We start from the raw sequence: 18,674 nt of genomic DNA, 5'->3' as shown, positions 1-18,674 counted from the left end.
AGCTCGTGGGGAGAGGTATTCCCTTTTCCTTTAAAATCAAGGCTGGGTGGGATATGCCAGAGGTGGAAACGCCTCTTTGTCAACCCCTCAGCCATGCAGTTTTCCAACCAACAGCACTGTCTTGCGCTGAGCCACCGGTGAGTTTTGATGCAGGAGCCAACAGGAATGTTTGTTTCCTTCCTTTCTTCCAGTCCTGTTTCCAGTTGAAGTATTATATTTCCAGGCTTTAAGTGAAAACGGTCACCCACGAGGGTGGAGAGGAGCCACGTAATCTGAAGCTGGAATCTGGGGTGGGAAAGGGGATGTGAAGAAAGGCTGCTGAAGTTACACACAGAGGCAGACAAGGGAGCTATTCAAGGCTGGAGGTGGGGGAGAGGGGGAACCACTGCTTCAGGAGATCAGCAGATTGGTGTTGCTTGCTAGATTGGCACTGCTGTGGTATACAATGACCAGTACTAATGACCCCATTGTTGGCCGTTGTGCCCAGCCATCAGTTGTAAACACATATTTACAGTGCAGCTTTAGGAAATGGACTGTATCGAGTCCGTGTTTCTGTCTTTCTCCTTTTGAGGCTGTTCCTGAGCTGGCACAGCTCCTGTCTGTCATGGCATCTCACTGCATTGCCAGTTCACAGTGCGTTTGCCCAGCGCGCAAGTGAGAATGCAGGAGAGCAGACAGCAAGGAGGTCTCGATGTAGGAGACACAAGAGCCCTATGGAGACCACAGAATCACAGAATCACAGAACTGTGGGGGTTGGAAGGGACCTCCAGAGATCATGGAGTCCAATCCCCCTGCCAAAGCAGGTTCCCTACACCAGGTCGCACAGGTAGGCGTCCAGGCGAGACTTGAATATCTCCAGAGAAGGAGACTCCACAACCTCCCTGGGCAGCCTGTTCCAGTGCTCCGTCACCCTCACCGTAAAGAAGTTCTTACGCACATTTGTGCGGACCAGGAGCTGCTTTGTGACCATTAAACACAACTCACTCCTTCACCACCAGCCTCTTGGTGCAGCCCCTCTCCCCATGGCTCCCCAGGCAGATGATACCCATCCCAGAGCCACACTGTCCTGGTATGAGCAGCTCCTGTCTTTGTATTAGCATCCCGTGTTCTGTTACAGCCCCAGAGCCTTTCTTAAGTTACAGGAGGTGTGCAGTGTCAAGTGATCACACCTCACAGACTGAAGCTTTTCAAGTCTGTGTTTCTGTAGCCTAACACACACTAGTGGCCATTTCCCAGCCCTGTGTGCACCACGTTTGGGTCTTTCCCAGCAACGTGTGTCAGGCAGCTCGGAGCTAGCTCTTGGCAGGGCACTGGGAAGCAGTCGAGCATTACACAGATGGACACAGCACAGAAGTGAGCCCCGTGTGAAGTCATCTTTAAACTCCCCTTGGCTCCACGCACTTTCTCACAGTTACAGTACACAGCCCTCCATGAGAAACAGCATGACCCAGCCATCCACGAAAGCAGCTCAGATGTCCTCCTGGCGACCACCCCAGAAAGGGGTGGCAAGCTGTGGCAAACGCTGTGCTTCCTTCCCAACTCTTCCCTTTGCTCCTCCTGTCACACTCATCTCCCCCTGCTGTCTTCCAGCTAGGTTCAGGGCACATACCAGTAAGCAGAGAAGCAGCTTAATTTATTTATGGTATGCATTAACATTTATTCAGCTGCTTGCTGTGCGTCAGGTACGGTGGCAACCTGATAGGTGCCAGCCATTCCCCCTGCTCTCTCTATATGAGCAGCAGTCATGGACTCTTCCAGAATATGGAGCTGAGCAAATGTGATGCGGTTTAGCAAAGGGGAGTGGGAAGGATGAGCATCTGCTGTCACGGCAGCCAGGCAGCTCCATGGCTGAACGCTCTAGGATTCTGGTAGGGCTGGAGATGGGGGAAGATGTCTCAGGGCTTTAGGCCATTTTTGTGCAGAGTTCCCTGGTGATTTGGATCTTTCTACATCTCTCTGTGCTCACCGCAGTGAAAAAGACACCAGCTGTGGCAGGAGGACAACCACCCTCCCCACCTCTGGGCCACCGCTCTCACCTCTGTGAACCAACATGGGTAGAATCACTGAGGTTGGAAAAGACCCTTCAGGTTATCAAGCCTACTGCTAACTTACATCTCTAAGCATGACATCTGTGCATCTCATAAATATCCCCAGGAATGGGGACTCCACTGCCTCCCTGTGCATCCTGTTCCAATGTCTGACAGCTCATTCCATGAAGAAATTCTTCCTCATATCCAATCTAAACCTCCCCAGTCACAACTTGAGGCCGTTTCTTCCTTTAAAGTGCTGTGGATTTGGGGCTTGTTGTGCTCATTCTTGGAAGGCCCAGCAGTGTGCACAGGCTAAGGGTCCTGCCTGATTGCACAGGAGAAAAATGGAAATATAAGCTTCAAAATGTCCCTTAGCAGCACCACAATCACATAATCAAGGCCAGCTCAGGTTGATGTGATTTGTTTCATTATGAAACGTAATTCTCCCTGGAATTTTAGTTCTTGTCTGCCCTCCACCCCAGCTCCCAGCAGAAATTAATGCTGGAGGAGGGACAAAGCAAGTGGAAAGGGGACCCAAACATTTGAATGCTGCTTTCACACATGCTGAGTGCCCTTTGAAAAAGGAATGCTGAATCAGTGGGGCGTGCCCCACGTTCTGCAGGCAGAAACCCCACAGACGTGCTTGTGCATAGAAGCAGAGCCAACACCAGCTGCTGGTAAAGGGCTGCGTAGCTGGCGGGGGAATCAAGGGAGGTGATTTATTCCTCTCAAGGGTTTGGCCTCTGGCCTTACAATCCCCAGTTCAGGTTTGCTGGAATTTGGTGGGAGAGGTGTCCTGTTCTTGCTGACATTTGCTTTTGAGGTGTGTCCATGAAAAAAAAAAAAAAAAAAAAAAAAAATTAAAGATGTATCTCTCTGTTGAAAATGACTTATTTGAGAAAGTGTGTTTGGTTTTAAAGCAGTTTGTTGGCTTTTTACTTTGCTGGCTTTTACACTGCTGGGCAGTCAGTGCTTGCTGGTCTCCTCTGCACAACTCAGTCCCACCCTGACACCCCAATAATTTGGAGCTTCTGTCAATGGGTGCTGACCTGAGCACCCACCCTGTTTCCCACACACTTTTCATCTCCCTGTTTCAGTTTTGCATCTCTGTATGGTTCTGCATTTACCTCTCAACTAACATCTCTCTGCCCCTGGTAAAAATTGTAGGAGCTTTCAGCACACAGCAAAGGAAGCGATTCTGTCAGAGGAGCAGGGGGAGCTTGTCTGAGCAGCCCTGTGTGCAGAGTGAAGCAGTTCCCAGACATTCCCACTCCTCCCTTCTCTCTTCTTTCTGTGCTTTTATCTCCAGACAAATGACTGATGCATCTCAGGCCTTCCCTTGGCAGCTGCTCATCATGCAGCATCGAGGTGACAGATACCTATGGTCAGTAACATTGAATTTCTCATCTACCTTTATTCCCACAGTTCACTTCTTGCAGCCACCCTCACTTCACAGCAGCAAAAGGAGCTGGCTGATCAAATACAAACTTTCTAACAAGGGGCTGCACAGCCAGTGAAAGTTCCAGCCAAGCAAACTGACAGCCAGAGGGTGGAAGATTGGGTTGAGCACAAGCACCCATCCCACCGATCCTGTTTCCAAAGAGCCGAAGGGCCCTGGAGTTGTCATGGTTCACTGAGTAGTTAACGGAGTATAATTATTAACCTGCTGAGGACAGTCTTTCTTTTGTTAGATTCTTTATCAAGTTATCTTGCTAACATAACCGGAGAGAATCTAGATGAGAGGAAGCAGTGCCCTGCATAGATTTGTCTGTCCTCACGGAACCACAGCCATGCCCAGCATGGGACACAGTAGCATAAAGTGCATGCTCCATACATAGGTGCAGACACGTGATGGACTGCTGACCTCAAATTCCCCAGCAATGGTGTCCAGACCTCCAAAGGTGCCCTTCCTAAAGGAAACCTGAGACAAACCAGCATGTTTGTGGACACCACTTACCATACAGGTCCTTTGCGCTCAGCTTGGAGGCTCCGTCCGCTTTGCCCACGCTGCCACTGCAAAAGAAGGAAGGCATAAATCAGCATCAACAGTGCAACTCCACAGCAATCCTGACGGAAACCAGCCCTGCTCTCATTGTCACATCCATTGAAGGTGCTGCCAGGTGAAGAGTTCTGCAGCTCCCTCTGCAACCCTAGCTGTTATCCACATGGCCTGTGTCATCAAACCCAATGGCTGGAAAGAAGAGCAGGACAGCCCATCCAGGCCTGTCCATGGTAGAGTTACCATTGCTCGCAGTGTCCCTGGGAGCACATCACTTCTGGAAGGGCTGTGTTAAGAATGGTGCTCCCAATGAGTTGTTATGGGGAGGAGGCCAGGGAAAAGGAGGCTGATCCTTGGAACTGAGTCCTCCTGAATCCAAGCAGTGTAAGCACCAAGGCTCAGGGCTCTTGTTCTTGGACACTTTTTAAATCTACTCCTTTAAAGCAAGCCCATAAGTACAGCCCATGTCCCGTGTGCAATTGTGGTAGGATGTAATTCTGTGTAAAACAGTTGAATTTTGGGGGTGTCAAGCTTCCAGGCATGGGTTACATCCCCTGTAAGGCCCACATCCCACGTGGTGTTAACACGTGAGGATCCAAGGAAGGATGAAACAAACCCTGTGCACTTAGGGGGAAAGATAGGACCACAAAGAGCATCCCCCTAGGCACTGGGAAGGAGTGCTGCCCACAGGATGGAGGGAGCCCGCCACGGAGATCCTTACTTTGTTGAGCCAGGGCTGCTGCTGAGGGATCCTTTGAGACTCATGCTGCTTCACAGGATGGGCAGCTTCAAAAGAAGCAGAGGAGACAAGGTTAGAAGTTAGAAAACAGCCTTCACACTCTCAGGTGATTTATTGGTGCACATGATGCCTTGACTCTGATTCGGGGTTCCCAAGCAGATGAGAGCAGCACAGTGGGGTTTTCTGGCCATTCACTGCCCCATGGCTCTGACCTGGGCTGAGATGAAGATGACATAACATTCCTGAAACCTATTTCCACCTCTCCTCTTTTGCCCGTCCCCTCCAGGCACTCCCAGACTTGGTGGTGCTCCAGCACATCCATTTTCTACTAAAGCAGCCTTGCCTATGGCTCTGCACAGACTTGATGAGGCCTTATTACTGTGATGGCTGGCTGCTTGGGAAGCATGCAGGCTTAGTTCAGAGAGATTTTACCTCTTTTGCAGTAAGAATTATCAATAAAAGTGCTTGAGAGAGATGCAAGCACAGCTCTGAAGGCAGAACTAGAAGGGGAAAAAGGCAGGGAAAATGAGATATAATAAAAACTCAGGACATTTCATATTGGGATCCAAGTTATTGACCTTAGCTCCATTGCACAGTTTGAAGGAAAAGCAAGAAAAAGTCTTCAATTTAATTTAAAAACTCAGGAGGCACTCGTGTGAAGGATGGGCACTCAGACCCTTTTTTTTCATTCACATGGATCAGACCCCACTCACCTCATTCTAGGGTTGTCAGAACACACAGAGTTATAGAATCACAGAATTGTAGAATGTGGACCTTAAAGATCATAGAATCACAGAGTGCTTGGGTTTAAAGGGTCCTTAAAGATCACATAACCATAGAATGGCTGGGTTGGAAGACACCTAAAGATCATAGAACCACAGCATGGTTGGGTTGGAAGGGACTTTAAAGCCTTCCCAGCCCCAACACCTGCCATGGGCTGGTTGCTACCCACCAGGTCAGGCAGCCCAAAGCCCCATCCAGCCAGGCCTTGGGCACCTCCAGAGATGACATCCACAATTTCTCTGAGCAACGAATTCAAATGGCTTAAAAACACTCATCATTTATCTAAAGGAAGGTCTCACTCAGTGTCTTCAGTGAGAGCTCCTGCAGTGGGACCTTTGAAGGAGGGTGGCACATTCTGTGAGGCTGCTGTGTGCTGCCCTGTGATTTTTTTCTCAATTGAACTAAGGCTAGGTTGTATGCAATTCCTGGGGAATACTTCAGAGTCATCCCTGACGTCTGGGATTTCCCCACTGAGGCTGCCTGTGTGCTGCAGGGCTTGTATCATCGGTAGAGCTGCCCTGGCTTCCTCACGTATCCGGTTTTATTCCTGGTGTTGGAAGAGCTCACTTGTGGTATTTTGCTCTGTGCATTTTACCCTGAGGTCAGGGCAGATATGCAGCTTTCTCACTGCACAAGTGCCAGAGAGATGTGTTTTGTGGCAAGACAGACTCTCTAGGGGGCCCCTATCATGTTTTGGGCTCAGCCTTACAGCTTCCAGCCTGCCTTGTATCACAGCAACACTCCTCAGTGCTGAGGCACCGGCAGGAATTGCTTCCAAGCACATTAAATTCCCCAACTTCATTTATTTTGGTAGACACAAAAGCCCCCCTCTCCCCGCCATGTGCATGTGGATATTAATTCTACAGATGTTAGAATCGATACTTGGTGTTCTGCCAGCCTCTCTGTGCGTAATGAAACCTGTCCCTGCTCCCAGGCTTGGGTACCTGTGAATTTTTCCTCTGTTAATAGCTGTCTGCTGGTTTCCTCTTACAGTCCTCAAATGGTTCCTATCTCTCAAATCTCTCTGTACATTAGCATGAGATACTAGAAAAGGGAACGTGCTCTAATAAACTCACCTCTCTTCTGTTTACTTGCCTGAGCACTATAGTCCTGTGGCTAACGATGAGAGCTGGGAATGTTTCTGCTTATTAATGTAATATTTCTGGCTCCCTTTCACTTACTGCCCCAGGGCCGTGTCCTTAATGGACTGAAATCCAGGTTACTCCAGCATGCAAGGGTTGCTGAATTTGGCTGGTGGAGTTCAGAGCTTCCTCTCAGACCTCAGATAAGAAAAAACAGCAGGAACAAAGGATGCCAGGCAGAAGATGAAATGCATCAGCACTGCTGATTTCAGCAAGAGGCTGATTGCATATTGCTCCTTTGGACACACAAAGTGATTCTTGCTTCATCTCCGTGGTCATAATACATTAAACTCCAATGGATCTTTCCCTTTGCCATCACTGTTGAAAGGCTGCCCTCACTTCCAGGGTGTCTGCATCCCAACTGGGGCACAAAACAAAGCCAGCAGGTCCTTACACCAATGAGTTCCCTGCTTTTTACTTATTAGTGCTATTTTCAGTATATAACCTTTGCCTGGTTCTTACTGGTGCTGTGAGGACCACATTCAAACTTGTCTTAATTGAAAGGAGGGCGTGGTGTGTGGATGGCCAAGTCAAACTGGGACGCAGCCTCATGCCACATCTTTTAATTCCATTTAAATTGTCTGATATTAATTGAATCCTGGCTGGCAGACTGGGGGAGGACACTCTTCTGAGCGGTTGGAGCCTTTCTAATTACTCCGTGAAACTGAGAGACAGCCAGACTTGAGTAAGAGGAAGAACGAGCTGAGAGAGCTGCACCTCCTGAAGAGCACTGGCAGTCTGCAACTTCAGATGTGCCCATCCAATCTAGCTTTGATGACATCCCCCCCTTTCTATTGTATCAACTATGCCACTCAGCTTGGTGTCACCTGCAAACTTGCTGAGGGTACACTCAATCCCACTGTCATTGATAAAGATATTGAAGAGCACTGGTCCCAGGATGGACCCTGGGGAGCACCACTTGTGACTGACCCCCATCTGGACATAGAGCTGTTGTTGATACAACCCTCCAGCTACAGCCAACCAACCAATTATTTACCCACTGAATATTCCAGCCTTCAACTCCATATCTCTCCAACTTAGGGATAAGGATGTGGTGTGGGACCATGTCAAAGGTCCTGCACAAGTAGAGATAGGTGACATCAGTTGTCCTCTTTTGTCCACCAATGCCATCACTTCATCATCAAAGGCCACCAGATTGGTCAGGCACAATCTGCTCTTGGAGATGCCATGCTGGCTGTCATAGATCACCTCCTCATCTCTCATGTGCCTTACCATCTCTTCCAGGATGATCCACTTCATGACTTTCCCAGGCACAGAGATGAGGCTCACTGGCCAGTAGTTCCCTGGGTCTTCCTTTCACCCTTTCTTGAAAATGGGAATGATTTTTCCCCTTTTTCCACTCATAGGGGACTTTGACACCTATGACTTTCCAGATATAATGTGTGTGAGTGGCTCAACAACCACGTCAGCCAGCTCCTTCAGGACCCTGGGATGCATCAACCATTCATCCATCTTCACCATACCCACTAAACCATGTCCCTAAATAGAATCCTAGAGTCATTAAGGTTGGAAAAGATCTCTAAGATCATCAAGTCTGACCATCAGCACATATTGCCATGCCCACTAAACCACATCCCTCAGTGCCACTCTACATGCTTCCTAAACACCTCCAGGGATGGTGACTCCACCTCTTCCCTGAAGCAACACTGAGGGTGAAGTATCATGCTTTGAAGCAAAGGAAGTCTCCCTCCCTGACTTTCCGGACATCCTTGAAGGTCAGATATCCTCCCAAAGACGCACGCAGAGTCATGACAGGAGCCTGTCATTGTTGTCTGTGCTACACTTCTGTACGTTCCTAGTAAATGGAAGAAAGCCATGCATTGTTTAGGCTTTCTCCGAGTCTTTGAAGAGGAGGCGCAGCCCTGCAAGAGTGGAAAAGCTGTAAGGGAAAGAATAACAACTCTCTTCTGTGTGGGCTGATTCTTTGATTGCCATTCATCCTTTTTATCAGCAATACTTTCCATTCATCTGCTGTGATCATATATTATTTTTGTTCTCAAGCAAATGGAAAGGAGTTGTGAGAAATTCTGAACTCTGGGTGAAGACTGGATAACTTGAAAACTGGAAATTCTCGTGTATCATTAATCAATGTGAACCAAAAAGGAGTCACATAAGTTTGATATCCATAGCCTAAAGCCATTGGACTGCAAAGGGTCCTCTCACATCCCGTCAAGCCAACCTAAAGGTGCTGGTGGTGAGAATGGCTTTACTGTGACAGCAGTGAAATATATGTGATGGAGACGCTGCCCCAGGGTCCTGTCTGGGCCTGGAGCACAGATCATGGAGACAACTGGATACGCCAGGCAGAAATGCTAGATTAGCAAAAGCCTCAGCAAGTAACATAAAGCCTGGCTTTGAAACATTAGCTGTGTGCCCACACGATGTTATCTTTTAAACTTCCCAGGACAACAAAGCACCGTCTGTTAGGGTTGTTGGGTGTTTTTGCAAGGGAATGTCACACTGACAAAAGCTGTTTGATGGACTGTCCTGCAAAGCTCAGCCCTCTTGTATGCACCAGATCAGGGGGAGGACAGGCACCATGATACATGTATCCTGCCCTGCTTGGCTTGTCCACAAAACAGGCAGCCCCTGAGGGTATCCTTCCAGCTCCCTGCATGCCAGTAGAGGATTGAAAGATACAAACAGACAGAAAATGCTGCACCCCACGTGGATCCTCTAACAAAACACCTTTGTGCTGTTGGCTCTGTGCATACCTGACAGAGAGAAATTCACCCAATCTATTTCAGGTCTGTAGAATGCTTGTGAGGTATGCCCCGCGACCTGAGAATGTAACCTGGGTTTCCTGTGTCCTAGCCCACATCCCAATGATGAAATCACCCTTCTCTTGCTTTTAATTACCTTACTGGCCCTGCCAGTAAGGATGCCTCCTGTCAGGGCTCACTGAAAGGAACTCAAACCTGCTTGGTGGGGGTCTCTTCTGAGTGCACACACTCCTAACAAAACCAGTGTTTGTGCTAGCCAGATAGCATCTTTCAAACCAAACCTTGCAAGTCATAGTGGTTCAGTGAACTCCATGGCCTTAACCTGGTTGAAAAGGGGAAAACATCCAATTGATACTGGATAGTCTGGTGGGATTCATCTCCCCATTCCCATCTGTGCTCTTTGAGATGCTTTGAAAAGCATCTCAAGTCTTGTTGCCCCTTTTTTCTTCCCTCCCACCTTTAAATTTGTCTTCACAGCAGTGGAGGCACTAGGATTACGGGTTGCTTTGGGAAGATGCCAGCTCCAGATGAAGAGGTGAGCCTGAATGGGTGTGTAGGGTCAGGTTGTGCACAGCACATGAGGTGCTACGGTCGGTAGGGTGACAGGCGGTGGGTACAACCTGTGGGATGTTGGGAAGGAATACTCCCTGCTCTGCCCATGGAATTTTACCATTGCAGAGATTCTCCAGAACACCTCTTGCAGACTGAGGCACCTCACATCTACAGCCACCCCTCTGCCAGCTTTGATGGGCCCCACATTTAATAGCATCTCCCCCCTCCTGTGCCGTGCCCTTCTGCGCTCTGCAGAGAACCATGATGAGATTTTTACCCATCACACCCAATGCCTTATTCTCTAACCTCCTCAGGAACAACAATTTGTGCTTAAAATATATTTCCTGAGAAAACAGGCAGGATTCCAGCAGGAAGAGGGGAACACCCAAGTTGGGCTTGGCACCAGTGGTCCCTGGGCTCATGCTGCGCCTACTATGGAGCCAGCAAGAGTAGTGCTTGAGGCTCTTTGCTCAGGCTGAACCAAACTGGGAGTTCTTCTGCTACTGCCAGCAGGTAAAACACCCCAAAGCAAGTCTAGACAGTGCCTTGCTCTATAAATATCCAGCGAAAATGCAAAACTAGCCGCAATCTCCAAGATCTTTGGGAAAAAGAATTGGAAACAACTCCACTGCCCCTCTGAAAGAAGTGTAGGCAGAGTCTCTGTGCTGAGTCACTGCTCCTGAATTTACACTTTTCCTCTCTGTTGCAGGAGCCCCACGGAAGCCGAGGGAAAACATGGAGCAGGTCTGGGCTTGCAGTGTCTGCACAGCCTCCCTCTCGCTGCAGGCACCATGCAGAGCGTGCACCATGCCTGGGCTGCAGCTTAGCGAGCCTGAGAATCCAGCCCAGAAACAGCCTGCCAAGTATTTACTGATGCTTTTGGAAACACGGAAGAAGGCGGATGAGTGCTTGTTGCATGAAAGCTCTTTATAATGATGTAAATGAAAAGATCCTGGCTCAAAACAATCCAAATGGGAGAAAGCATGATGTGAATCCCAGGAAGGGGATGGCTGAGGGCTCATTCAAGCACTCAGAAAGCTCACTGCAGGGCAAGAATACCTCTTCTTTGGCTTCTCCAGGCATTTGCGGAATAGGTGGGAAGCTGAGCAAAGCCAGCCAGCAAACAGGGTGATAATGCTGCTTCTTTCCAGTTCTCTGGTCCAGACATCAGCCGTGCTGTATGGATGGGTAGGGCATTACCCACTGCAGTAGTGGTTGCTTTGAGCTGATCACCCAAGTGCATTAAGGGCTCATTAAGCACTTGCTGTAATGTGTAGGTGTGCTGTGACCCCACCTCACACTGCTATGCATGATCTTTACAAGCTCACCTCTACAGCTACTGCATTTACAGGTGACCTGCAAAGCTTGTCAGATCCAATGGGCAAACAAAATCATTTTCCACATCACTTCCCAGCAAAAGCCTCAGCCCCAGGACCATGATGCTTAAACCTGAACACCGCCTGCCTGGTTGCCACCTGCAAGGCTGTAGCCTGGCTTCAGCGTGCTCATCCTCACGTTTCTGTGGTTGCGGCAAGATGTAAACCTAATCCAGGAGATCCTTATTTCCCTGCGTGGGAAGGTCACGCTGCCATATCTTTCCCCAAAGAAAGGGAGTGGACTACAGCCTCATGCCAGGAAGGAGCAGTCCCATGCCACTCCTCATCCCTTTTCCAAACGTCTGTGCTTTGGGCTCGGGGATGCTAATGCATCACTAATTTTCATTTCCTGCCATAAAACTCACCCTCTGACTTTTGCCAGGAGGGTGGGGAAGAACATTTAAGGGAAGAGATTCATCCCATGAAAAAACACGTGAGGCTTTTCCAGCCTTCACAGCCTCATCACAGCAGCGCTCAGTGCCACTTCTTCCCACTCCATTCTGTGTTCCCTACTCATATCCTGTCCATGTATTTTTTGCCACTTACTAACAATTCATTGGAGCTCAAACTTGGCACGTGGGAGCCCTGCTGTCACCGCAGGAAAGTGAGCTGACATGGGTCTAACCAGCTCAGTGATACAGTGGTCACCATGATTCCCAGGACGTAGAATCATAGAATCATAGAATCATAGAATCATAGAATCATAGAATCACAAGGTTGGAAAGGACATACAAGATCATCTAGTCCAACCATCCTCTCATTACCCTTGGACAGGGCTTGTGTCAAAGTTTGGGCTGTTTGGAGTGTGGGGTTTTCATACTGACTGCCCCTTCCCCTTTGCCTCTATAAGGCAGAAAGAGGAGATCACTAAAATGCACTTTGGCTGTCAATGCCATTTGTTCAACCTGCCAAGGGTGGGCCTCCCCTTCAATGCAGGTAAGCCCTATAGGCTTTCACAGTGTGACAGCTGCCAGCTGGGCTTAGGGATTGGTTTCTGTCACTTGGGCTTTCCATAAAGCCAGAAGGAGCGGGTTTTTGAGGCAGGAAGAGCTGGTCGCACAGTAACCAGAACAGTTCCATGGGAGGTGGTTCCAAAATCAAAACAACAAGAAAAAACATCCATTCCCTTCGCCCTTTGTTTCGCTGAGAATAGAAGGATGTGTGCAGTTCGGTTTATCGAGGCAATTGAAATAGCAGTTTCTAATCTGACCATGCAGAAATGTTTTAACAATAAAATAAACCAACAGAAAAACCTCCTGCGATGGTAAGGAGAAAAAAATCTGTGGTCTCTGCAGCAGAGGGCTGGGCTGGGAGCATGGGAGGACAGTCTGTAAGCTGGGCTATAAGAAACCACAGCGATCACAGAGCTGGAAGCGTGTAGGAGAGCTTCCTGCAGTGCCTTGAAGAGGGTGGGAAGTGGTGGAGTCACCATCCCTGGAGGTGTTCAAGGAAGGTGGAGATGTGGCACTGAGGGATGTGGTCAATGGGCATGGTGGGGTGGGTTGGGGTTGGACTCAATGATCTTAGAGGTCTTTTCCAGGCTTCATGATTCCATGATTCTATGACTGCCCACACACCCACAGACCAACTGGGATTTCCAGTCCCAGAAGACCAAAGCTCTGCAGGTAGATGCACAGGGGATGGTTTCTGCTGTGGAACCACAGTGCTGTGGAGGAGGCTGCCCACAGAGGTACCATTGCGTAAAGCCCTGAGCAACATGCTCTGATTTCAGAGCTGGCCTTGAGGTCCCTTTGGACCTGGATTACTCTGTGATCTTCCAAGATGAAAGGCAGAATGAGCAAGAAAGCCCTTGTATGCCAGGTAGGCAATCCCGGTGTGCAGGAGTGGGTGTTAGAGGATGGCACAGCCATGTGCCAAAGCCTGCATGCATTCTCATACAGCCAAAAGAAGAAGCAGGGGAGGTGTCTGCTGTAGCCTGAGGTTTAAGGCTGAGTCCAGCATGAAAAGCACAGGAACACATTTTGAGAGAGACAGGGAACCTCTGACTAGACAGAGAAATCAAAGTCATTTAGCAAATACCAGCTTGGTCCTAATGCTAAGCTGGGAGTTTTGAGCTAATCAAGGCCGAATTTAGCTTGAGGAGTTGGGGAAGGAGATGCTGAGACAAGAGGAGCTGAATGTCAGCCACCTGTGCAGAGCTGGAATGGAGAACAGCTTTGCATGCAGCACTTTGGCAGCTATCTGCACTTGTCTGGCCAAAGACAGATCATCTTGGGGTCAGCATCACACCAAGGACTGCTGAGAGCAGTGACAGCCCAGATCCCTCCTGCTATGTGCTCCAGTGCTGTGGATGGCTCTCCTAACCTTGACCATTTGCTCGCAAGGCCTTGGCAGCAGGGAGCAGAGCAGGAATGTCTCTGGGCTCCTGCCAGCAGATGTTCTGGGGACCTGTCTGTCTAGTCTGCATGTGACTGTGACAGGTGGGCTGTGAGCACTCAGCCTCAGTCTTCGCTTCCTAGGCTGTGATTAAACTTGCATGACGTTTCCTTCCATCGAGCAGTCCCTGGGGCTGGAGCTTTCTCCCTGCTGGGGGTGGGCACCTCTCAGGTGTCAGGCTGGGAGCACAACCCGGCCATACCACATCAGCACACGGATCTGCCTCAAAGATGTCCAGAGCAGAGAACAAGAACAGGATGAGCACATGGGGACCCTCTCCTCAAAGTCTCTCAGCCTCCAGCAGTGGGATATAAGACTCTTCGCTAAACGTTTTCATCCCAATATTTGTCCTGCTGCACTTTGTCCGTCCTACTCATGTAAACTCCTGACATCCAAACCACCCATGGCACAATGCTCCATAGTCTGTACCTGCACAGTGTGCTCAGCCATCTCTTTCTGTTGGCTCTGCACTTGCCAGCTGCCAGCTTCATGGGATGCCCCCCAGCTCTGTCATCACTCGACAGCTGCTCCCTTATTCACTGTCTCCATGCCACAGGCAGCACTGCAGGTCTGGAGGACAGCAGCACCTCAGCTGTGTCTCTTTCAAGCTGAGGAGCAGGGGGAGCTTTGTGACCCAACTCACACATATGGGGGCCCTTCCTTCTTGATTGTGAAGCAGAGCAGTTACAGTAGCGTGGAGGAGGAGTGGGAAAAGGGTGCTGCCCCTTGGGAGAGGATTGCTCAGGCAGCTGTTGGCTCGACCACACCTTGGGTGTTACCTGCTCAGAGACCAGCGGTGAGCACAGCTCTGCTCCATTTGCTCTCCATTTATCCAGTTCAACCTGCTCTTGCTTAGCTCAGTGCAACAGCTCTTCTTGCTAAGCTAAAGCTTTTCTGGCTTCTTTTTTATTTTTTCAGGTTTGGCTTTGAATGCCTGGTTGGACTGAGCTCATGGGATGCTGGATCAGATCTTTCTGTGCTCTCTGCTACTGAAATACTGCAGGGCCAGCTGGAGGAAGGTGGCTTACACTATTTGGGCATCAGCCCTTTGACCTCAGCGGGGCAAACTGCTGTTCCCATATTGCAGAGGTACCATTGTCTTCCTTCAGTTTGCATTCTGGGGAGCTGGGAAAGGCAGAGTGCATCAGCAGCTCACCTCCCTGTGTGGTCATGTGGCAGCTCCCTGCAGGTCTGGGCATGGATCTACCCCACTAAAGCCATCTAGTTCCAATCAGGGGAACAACACCACCAAGAAGCCATTCTCTATGATGGAGCCTTACACCTGGCAAGCAGCATCCATGCCTTCACAGGCTGCCTGGGTGCTTGCTATTCCTCTTTCCTTTTCAAGGGAGTGTTGAAAGTCCCATATCTCAGCCCAGAAGCAATGCTGAGAGCATTAGGCACTGCCACCAAGAAGAACTGCTTGCTGTGTGAAAGTTGGTGTTAGAGGTTCTCCTGCAGGAATGGCCAGGAGTGAGTCCATAACCCCAGAGGAAAGCATGAATATCTTTCTAGGGAACAGAGAGGTTTTAATTTGTGCTCCCTTCTGCATAAAGCCTGGCTCTCCTCCTCTGACTCCTCAGATGAACGCAGCTATAATTAAGAGGCAGAGTGTCAGGAAGGAGAGCAGGCTCCAGCCTGTGATTTATTAAGGGCTGTCATGGGTGCAATTAGCTTTCTCTCTTCCCCTCTCCTCAGCGTTTCCACAAAGTGAATTTGGTGATGAAAGGAGTGTCTCAGGCTCGGCCAAATGGGCGCCTCTGTGTTTATCTTCATTGCAGACAGAGCAAGGGCAGAGTTGCTGCTTTATTTTTCCCATAGGGAAAAAATTTCATGCTAATGAAAACCTCCGGCCTGGTGGGGAGGATTTCATATCTAGAAGTCTTAGTTCTGGCCTAAGCCCGTTACATGTGAGCAGACTGGGGGAGGCTGGTGTTGGCTCAGCCCTGTGTGCCTGCTGGCTTGAACCTAATCACTGCCCTGCCAGCTGCAGCTCTCCGAATTCCCTGGCAGTGGCTGACAGTGCTGCTGGCTGCTTGAACTTTGGTTTACTGCTATTCTGATGGCCTGCAGTTTACCTTTGTAGGATATAAATCTGTACAGGCTGAGACTGATAAAACAGCAGGGAGAAAAAAAAAAAAAAGAAAGGAAGCAGGAAGAACAAAATTGAAACCAATTCCAATTACGGGAAGGCTTAGGGGGGCAGCGGCTCAACTGCAAACCGAAACAAAGAAAGGATTTGCTGGCTGTTCCCAAGGCGGTGCTGAAGACCCCACCAAAAGCAGAGTGCAGTGGCCACTGAGGGAGCTGCCTTCACCTACATCAAAGCTGGGCTTCCTCGGTGGCACCACTGCAATGAAACCCTTGGGAGCATTCAGTGCACAGAACAAGGGCTGGGCTCTCTTGGGAAACTGCAGGCAGATGGGAAATGTCTCCAAACTGGTCCAGCTCTCAGCGACGAGCCCTTCCCTCCCTTCCTAATTGCCATTCCTCCTGATGGAGCTGAGCTGCTACCAGGAAATAAAACCGCCAGGGCTTTTTTGCTTAACCCCCTTGGCATGGCGGATTTGCAGGTGGTGCTTTTCCAGCCCAGGAGAAAGGAAGCAAACACAGCAGATGCCTCATTTGTGTGCACAAGACCGGCTCTCTCCAGCATCTTCTCCTGCTTGGATCACCTCTCTGTTGTGCACTGTGCTTTACACAGAGTGGGAAGCTGGCTCTGTCACTCCAGGAAGTCAGCAGACTTGCCTTGGCACTCCTGCTGGGAAGGCTGGTGAGGCTTGAGTATTTTTAGAGAGTGATTAATTTTATTGGCAACGATGACATCAAACTCATGGGCCAAAGGGCGTGCGCTGACACCTGCCCCAGAGGTGGGAGCAGTCCTGCTGATGGCTGTTATGTGAAACAGACATGGGGCTGGACTTCAGTCCCACACAAAAAGAAAACGGCTGAGTTGCCATTAACCCCACAAACCAGCCCTGACTGAGCACACAGAGGGGCACCACGGTATGGAGAAAAGAGAGAAGCTGCGGGTGCCCCATGCATGGAGGTACTCAAATCCAGGCTGGATGGGACCCGAGCAGCCTGATGGGGTGGGAGCAACCAGCCCTCAGCAGGGCCTTGGAACTACATGGACTTTAAGGTCGCTTCCAACCATGTCATTCTATGGCTCTATGATTCTATGATCCAGCCCTTAGGGTGTAACACCCCACGGCTCCCCCCGTGTGCTCAGCCTTGCTCCTGGACTTATTTCATATGGATGTTTCTCAAGCCCACACAAGCCAACTCATACATTTCCCGTTTTGCTCCTTTCTTTTTCTGTAAGAACTGAAACCTCCTCAGTCCTTCAGCCCAGACTGATCTCTTCTGGATCTCTGTCCCTATGAACTTACATGCTCATCCTGCACTATCCCAAGCAGCAATTTAAACCTTGCTTTCCTCCAGGGCAAAGCAAGGACCTTTGCCACTTTACAGACACGTTCCCATAGTGGATGCCAACCCTCTCTCCCCAGCTGTATTTTAAAGGGATTCAATACTGTCTGCACTGTATGTGTGCTAAGGGCTGATTTTTCTCCCCGTCAACTGAGAAATCGATCGCTGGATAGAACAGAGCTGGGAATGCACAGCTGTGAGTGGCACTCGCAAGTACATGTGTGGGTCTCCCCATTAGGCATCAGATAGGGTCTGATCATCAGCTGCCATTCCTTCAACTCAGAGAAGCCCTTTTTTAGGGATGGACCCCACAGAAGCAGCTCAGAGGGCTATTGGAGAAACAGCTGCCAACAGACCTGTGCTTCATGCAGCATTTCAGAGCAGCCTAGCAATGCAAGCGTTACTCCTCATTGCCCTAATAACAGCAGGGCAATCACCATGTTTTACTACTGTGTTGTCTCACAGTTATTCTCTGTGTTCAGAAATAACAACATTGGTCACATCATTACCCCCAAGCCTTGTCCTCAGTGAAGTTTGCACTGCTGTTTTCCAAGCAAATAAGTGAAAGGGGAAGGAGGGTTGCACTCGAACTTGGTGATAGAAGAGAAAGCTGTCGTACACAGGGACGGCTCAGCACCAAGGCAGTGAATTTACCAAGGTCACCGAAAGCAGCAGCCACAGAGGAGCCTGGTGCCAAGCAGCACAAATTCCTGAGCTTTGCAAGCAAGCAGCTGCTTGATCCTACGCTCTCCGTACTTTGTTAGGAACAAGAAAAAAGACCCTGTTCTGTGCAGGACGGACATTTTGCTGCCAAGAAAGTGCCACCTACTGGAGCTGGCCCGGCAGGAACGTACAAGAACGGCAAACAAACCCAGAAGTAACGCTGGAAAAATTACTTTTTCCCCACCCTTAAAAAACCCAAAGAGATATAAATCTTCACGCTTACAGTACTCCCAGCAACAGCCCCCTCTGATCACAGCCCTCCGTGACTCAATCCCCCGTGGAGGACCAGGGTTGGGGGGTGAGGGGATATGTGGTTTTCGGGTTCAAAAGGAGAGACTCACCGATGCCGAGCAGCCCCTCGTATCCCCAGTGGTCCCCTTGGCTCCTCTCGCTCCTGTCCCAGATAGCCGTGCCCTCCTAGCGCAATCCTGCTGCCATTCTCCGGCAGCCCAGCTCCTCTGCTTCACTGGTGCCCAGGGATGGAGGAGAGAGACCACCTGGAGCCCCAACCTGGGGACCCGCTGCCTCCACCTCCGTGCTGCCCTTTCGTCCCCGTGCCACTCGCCCCAGTAGTCTGCGAGCAGGTGACAGAGGTTTCTTGGCAGAAGAGAGGAGGGGAGGGATGTGGAGGCAGCGAGAGGTGGAGCTGGGACCCGGAGCAACAGGTTACTGAATAACTAGGAGCCGGTGGCCCCAGGGAGCTGGGCAGTGGGCCTTCGCTGAGTGAAAACCGAGGGGGGGGAACGTGTTAAACATC

General features: G+C 49.9%; 1 protein-coding gene and 1 long non-coding RNA gene across 3 annotated transcripts in view; one reads left to right on the top strand and one right to left on the bottom strand.

Annotated features, from left to right (window-relative positions):
* Nucleotides 1–12,870, top strand: part of LOC116216645 (uncharacterized) — a 29,863-nt gene extending 16,993 nt beyond the window's left edge. Inside the window, exon 3 of the long non-coding RNA XR_014883845.1 lies at nucleotides 10,699–12,870. This is a non-coding gene — a long non-coding RNA (uncharacterized LOC116216645). The remainder of the gene's footprint in view (nucleotides 1–10,698) is intronic.
* EPS8L2 (EPS8 signaling adaptor L2) overlaps nucleotides 1–18,516 on the bottom strand; it is a 42,054-nt gene extending 23,538 nt beyond the window's left edge. Inside the window, exons 1-3 of one of the 2 annotated variants that reach the window (XM_010710829.4) lie at nucleotides 18,259–18,516; nucleotides 4,751–4,815; nucleotides 3,988–4,043 (exon numbers count right to left, since the gene is read on the bottom strand). In XM_010710829.4, coding sequence (XP_010709131.1) covers nucleotides 3,988–4,043; nucleotides 4,751–4,794 — 100 coding nt within the window. In that variant the 5' untranslated portion in view covers nucleotides 4,795–4,815; nucleotides 18,259–18,516. Of the gene's footprint in view, nucleotides 1–3,987; nucleotides 4,044–4,750; nucleotides 4,816–18,258 lie in introns of those variants that run through there. The other variant, XM_031553415.2, reaches the window with a different exon arrangement.
* Nucleotides 18,517–18,674: the final 158 nt, after the last annotated feature.

Source organism: Meleagris gallopavo, chromosome 5, assembly GCF_905368555.1.
Source record: "Meleagris gallopavo chromosome 5, MGAL_WU_HG_1.1, whole genome shotgun sequence".
NCBI lineage: Eukaryota > Metazoa > Chordata > Aves > Galliformes > Phasianidae > Meleagris > Meleagris gallopavo.
Note: the sequence above shows the minus strand (reverse complement) of the source record. Positions and strands in the feature narration are given on the sequence as shown.